Raw genomic sequence first — 6,258 nt, 5'->3', positions numbered from 1 at the left:
CAATGCTAGCTTGTTGAGGTAAGCTTAGAAAGAACCAACCTATGGACAACCTTCCAACTTCAAGGCTTTTCAAAGATCCATTTCCACATAAGTCATTTATGTATATCAGGCCTTAGCCTAGGGCTATATTGAAACTTCCAACTCATAGGAAGAGGCATAATGTCAACACACCTATGTCACCCGATACTATCCATGGGATTCCATTCTCAATGAAAGACGCCCAAGATATTTGTCTTGCAATGTTCACCCATGCAATGATATATGACTAATTCATGTAGGCCATGAAGCTTATGAGTGGTGGAGAGCTGATATCATGTCTTTCCCTAATGTATATTATAAGGATTTCTTAAAGTGTAACCCTTACACATGGCAAGTGACGAGGAGTCACTCACCAATGTAAAGCGCCACTTAGATCTCCAGTTGATTTGAAATTTAATGTACTTACATACTTCGTCCATATACATCTAACTTTGAAGTTGCTTGTCAAAACTCTTACGTGCACATCTTAACTTTTTTGAACACTCATCTTGGTGTGTTGGATGATGTATATCTTCTTCGATTGCATCATAACACTACACTATATGGATCACAACCTACTCTCTTCTAATGCAGTTGTGTGTAGCAGAGTGCACCCATCCAATTAGTATTTCTTTATGTCCCTTTTATGTGTGAAAGAGTTGAAATTGTTTATAATTATCTCATGGAGGAATTTAAAAAAAAAAAATGCAATATGCCATTTAGAGATTCGTCTTCACCCACTGACCAACTTCATTTTGGTTGTTTGATAATGTGAGATGGGAGATCGAACCCTAACTTTAGGATTGAGGGTATATTGTTTTATATCCATTGAACTATGTTTATTTTGACTTATTAATAATCATGTTGATTGTAATTATAATCGAAGATATCACAGATTTTAAAAAACATTTTTAACATTTTAAAACATGTAATTTTATAATAAATAATAGGTTAAAATATCATATTGGGCTCCATACTTTAAAAATTGTTCAATTTCAGTTATGTACTTTCAATCATCTAATTTTAGTACATTCCAATAAATCTTAAATTTAGTCTCTTAAAATTAATTTTTACCGAAATTGATTAAACAATAATAATAATTTTCATGCCGGAAATGCACTATATGAATATGTTTTCAAAATTTGTAATAAAATGTTATTAAATAACATGTATTTTTAACAAAATAAAAAATAAACTAATAATGAAGATTAAATTTAAGATTTATTGAAAATACAGGGACTCTAAAATTGGACCATTGAAAGTATATTGACTAAAATTAAATAGTTGATCTAAAATTGATATAATATTATTAAATACAAGAGCTAAAACTAGAATGCTGTTAAATGCTAATTAAAAGGATTTGAAAATTAAAAATTGATATAATACAAAACACTTAGAAGTGAAGCAAGATATTGTAACATAACAAACAACAAGTAGAGAAACTAAACAACATATAATAATTAAAAGTAGAGATAATGAGTCACATATAACTGATGTCGGTACAATATCCCTTATTTTGGGAGGCTGTGTGCTTATTGAAAAGAAATTGTAGAGTTAATCGATTACAAAATAGTATTTATCTGTTAGACTCACTCTACAATAACTTCTCTATAGTGCTCAACGGAGAGGGAAAAACTTCACTTTAAGTAGAATTAACCGATTACAACGTAGTTCTTATCTGTCGGACTCTCTCTACAATAACTCACGAATAACTCACTTTTTAATTTCAACTTAGGCTCCCTCTAAAGATCCCCTCACTTCCACATGTATGCTTTCTTCCAAACTTTGTTTGAAATTTCTTCGAACAAACTTACTTAGACTCCCCTCACTTTTATGAGATAATGTCTCTTAGACTAAGTATGAGATCCCTAATATAATGGTACTTGAGCTTCCCTGAGTTTGTGATTTTTCTTTTACTCTCAGTGATAGACAACACATGGGTATGGGTATACTCTAACCTAGTCTAGATGACAATCGGCAACATCCTCAACAGTGAGGTTCACATAAAATTCTAGCAATACATCAAAAACTCTCTACAAAAACACTCACGACAAGGCGTAACAATAATCGTGTGCTAAAAAAATGATAAAAGAATCATTTATCTATATACTAGTCTTTGGGCTATTTCTCTGATATTCAATATACTTGAGTCTGTTATTTGTTGCCTAATATGGGCCTTTCCACGTGTAATAGCTTTTTCCTTTATATTTTGTACTTTTCTCCATTCAATATACCGAAGAATACAACTGTTCATTACTCTTCTTCTACATTCTTTGTGGTATCAGAGCCAAGGCTCTTTCTCTGCTATTGTGAATGAGTTTGAAGGATTCTTGGAATAATGAAAGCAACCCTGCACTACTCATACCGTCGCATATTTGAAAGCACTTGAGATTATGTCAAAGTTAACACATCTTCTGTTCTTCCATAGTCACTGCCATTCTCTTTTTCTTTTTCCCTTCTCTTTCTTCTATACACTCAATAGCTACCCTGCTTTTTCCATTTCAATTGGCATATCCATGATAGTATTTATATATATATAACTAAGACGATAACCAGATATTTATCAAAAGAGGAAGGACAATAACCAGATGTAGAATGAACCATCCAACAAACTTATAGAAAGTAATCTAAATTGAAAACCATACAACAAGATAACAAACTTACATTGAACAAATATACTTGTCCAACCAAATAGACAAAAGAGATGGGGGAGAAAGGAAGTAACAAAGCTTCACAAAAGCAAGTAGGGGGAGCTAATTCTTGGATGCCAAGTAAATGTCTTCATCTACAGTCTTAGTAGTCACTAGATTAAGCTAAACACTAGTTAAAGATACAAGTGAATGTCTCAATCCTTGGAGGCTTTGTTAATGAGGGATTTGTGAATATGAGGAATCACACCACCTCCAGCAATAGTTCCTTTGATCAGGGTATCGAGTTCTTCATCTCCTCTAATGGCAAGCTGAAGGTGTCTTGGAGTGATTCTCTTCACTTTCAGATCCTTGCTCGCATTTCCAGCCAACTCGAGCACTTCCGCGGTGAGATACTCCAGAATTGATGCTAAGTACACTGCAGCAGTCGCACCAACTCGCCCATTTGCAGATATTCTTGTTTTAAGATGCCTGTGAATTCGTCCTACAGGGAACTATAACCCCGCAATCCCGAGACTACATAAGTTAATTGACCCAATAATGGGGAAATTCAAGGCCCATATGAAGAGGAATTATTTGAACTCAACCTACTAGTAGTTTAACAATGAGAAAAACGACATGGGCCTTTGAATTGAAAATTCCAAATATCAGCCCACCTCACAAAAAAACAAGCTTAATTACATTTTCCCATTGATTGTATAGATTAGAAAAAAGATTACATTTCAGATCCCCAAGTAAAATTTCAAAGCTATGAAGAAAATATGGTATTACGATAAAGATAAGGAACAAATATCACGAATACATCAACATAATTGTACTAATCTTAATTACATCTACATGTTGCTCAAAAAGGTATATGGGCATTCCAATTGTGAATTTACAGCCCAACCTACAAAAACCTACCTTACACTTTCCCCCATAAATAAAGAATTTAAAGAGTTTTCAGAGTCTCAAGTTAAAATTCAAGACTGTCGATGTATTATAGTAAAAATTGAAGGAACAACGATCACAAATGCAGATACATCAGCATAATTGTACTAATCTTAACTACATCTACATGTTGCTCAGAAAGGTACATGGGCATTCCAATTGTGAATTTACAGCCCAACCTACAAAACCTACCTTACACTTTCCCCCATAAATAAAGAATTTAAAGTTTTCAGAGTCTCAAATTAAAATTCAAGACTGTCAATGTATTATAGTAAAATTGAAGGAACAACGATCACAAATGCAGATACATCAACATAATTGAACTAATCTTAAGTAAATGTTGCTCAAGAAGGACATGGGCATTAGACTTCCGAGTCACATCCCATGTTAAAATCCAAAGCTTTCAACAAAATATATATATATATTACAAGAAAAAAATAGGGGAAATATCAATTTATGCCCCTAAACTTTAAGTGTTGCATCAATTTAAACTCTAAACTAATAATCGTATCAATTAAAATCTTGAACTTTCATAATTATATCAACTTAAACCCTCCATTATGTTTTATTTGGATATACTTATGAATGTCCAAGATTTGAATTGATATATATATGAAATTTCAGGGTTTAAATTGATATATTTATGAAATTTCAGGTTTAAATTGATATACGTGGGAAAGTTCAAAGTTTAAACTATTAGCTTGGGGTTTAAATTAATACAAATTCAAAAATTCAAAAATCTTGATACAACCACCAAAATTTATTTAAATTAATATAATTCTTAGTTTAGGGTTTAAATTGATATCATAAATTACTCAAAAATTTAAAGAAAACAGATCACAATATACAGATACATCTACATAACTAAACAAGTCTCAACTACATGTAACACATGAGTATCTGAATTGAAAATTTTCAGTCGAGCCCATAAAAAATCTAGTTCACACTTTTCCCCTAAACAAAGAATTATATAAGATTTCAGAGTCCCATGTGTAAAAATTCAAAGCTGTCAACAAAAAACAAAAAAACGTTATAATAGTAAAAATATAAGGAACAAACATCACAATATGCAGAGACATCAACATAATTGAGTAACCTTGTTAACATAAACCTTATTTAAATTAAATAAAGTATCAAAATTATCGGGTAAAAATTCAAAAGAATACCTGTATACCAGCACGGGAGGACCGAGAGATCGGTTTCTTCTTGTCCTTATCCTTATCTTTGTTCGCTGCGGGAGTCTTTGCAGCCAAAAGCCCCTTCCCGCCTTTGCCAGCCATTTTTCAACCTGCAAAAAATGTTTAAAACATTAAGATGAACATCTCAAACAGAGAGAATTCGCAAATCATCGCTGATATAAAAAAAGAATCAACAACCGAGACGTGATGAACGGTTTGTAACAGATCTGGATCGAGGAAGAAGCGGATAAAAGATAAAAAATCGAAGCAAATGTTAAAAAAGAAACAAAATCTGGAGAAAATTAGAAGATAAAAATGAGAAAGCGAAACCTGAAGATCTTGTGGAAGCAAAGAGAAGAATGAAATGGAAGGGAATTTTAGTGCGATTGTAAGATAGCTTTCGCTTTTTGAATGGTTTTCTTTCTCGTCTTGGCGGTTTATTTTAGGTGGGAAATTTCAACTTCTGAAAATTTCGAACTTTTGTATTTACCATTACACCCCTTGACTTTCTTTGTTTCTCATTTATAACCCATGATGATACCATAATTGCCGAATTGACCAAACGAAAAAAATAAGTTGTTTTTAAATAAAAGAAAATAAATTAACTTATTTACAAATATAACAAAATGTCACTATCTATTAGTGAGAGACGGTCTATTGCCCACTGATATTACGATGATATTTTATTGTACTTAAAAATATTTTAAATAATTTTACCATTTAAAACAAATTTCTAAAAAAAAAAATTAATTGAAAATCGGTTTAAATTCTAATTTTTGGGTCATTATTATATATATTTTTTGGTTTGGTTTCTATACTTTAAATCCAAAATTTTAATTCACATACAAATGAATCTCAAAAGTATTTTATGTTATTGGTTTATTGTTTAATTTTTTTAACAAACAAATGGTCATTATTAGCCTTCTCGTTATAAAAGTTCGTTATTACGTTATATAGTAGGGAAAAATCGAGCAAAATAATTTAAAATAAAAAAATACTAGGATGCATCTTGTGTGCAACACACTCAATTGTTCATTTGTAGTTTATTGCATGGAAATATCTTTTTTTTTTTTTAAATATATATATTGTGTTTGTGTTTGGAGTAGGCTACAGGTAGATGCAATTCATAATGTATTCAAGTATTATGTATTGAAAATGTAACACGAATATTTTACATCTCGTTTGGTAACCATTTGATTTTTTTATCTCTTTATTTTTTAAAATTAAGTTTAGAAGCATTATTTCCATCTCCAAATTTATTTCTTTTGTTATGTAATTTTTACCAATTATTTAAAAGACTGAACCAACTTTTGAAAAAAAAAAACTTTAAAAAACTTATCTTTGTTTTTAAAATTTAGCTAGGAATTCAACCCTTATAGTTAAGAAATATGTAAATCATTGTAAGAAATTAAAAGAAAATATATTTAATTTTCAAAAATTAAAAACAAAAGACGAAATAGTTATCAAACAAGCCTTAGTTATTA

The 6,258-nt window shown here is 30.9% G+C and overlaps 1 protein-coding gene across 2 annotated transcripts; it reads right to left on the bottom strand.

Moving 5' to 3' along the window:
* Positions 1-2,609: 2,609 nt before the first annotated feature.
* LOC120077621 (histone H2A variant 1) lies at positions 2,610-5,235 on the bottom strand. 2 transcript variants are annotated; one of them, XM_039031560.2, is made up of 3 exons: positions 5,105-5,235; positions 4,763-4,884; positions 2,610-3,160 (listed from the first exon to the last, which is right to left on the bottom strand). In XM_039031560.2, exons 2-3 carry the CDS (start codon positions 4,874-4,876, stop codon positions 2,864-2,866), a joined length of 411 nt encoding a protein of 136 aa, XP_038887488.1. In that variant the 5' UTR covers positions 4,877-4,884; positions 5,105-5,235; the 3' UTR covers positions 2,610-2,863. The 2 variants fall into 2 exon arrangements, with proteins under 2 accessions (XP_038887488.1, XP_038887489.1); XM_039031561.2 differs by having other exon boundaries at positions 4,973-5,115.
* Between the last annotated feature and the right edge of the window lie 1,023 nt (positions 5,236-6,258).

This window comes from Benincasa hispida, chromosome 5 (assembly GCF_027475165.1).
Source record: "Benincasa hispida cultivar pf3 chromosome 5, pf3_genome.v1.1, whole genome shotgun sequence".
Lineage (NCBI taxonomy): Eukaryota > Viridiplantae > Streptophyta > Magnoliopsida > Cucurbitales > Cucurbitaceae > Benincasa > Benincasa hispida.
The sequence above is the reverse complement of the archived record's forward strand: the minus strand, read 5'-3'. Positions and strand labels throughout refer to the sequence as shown.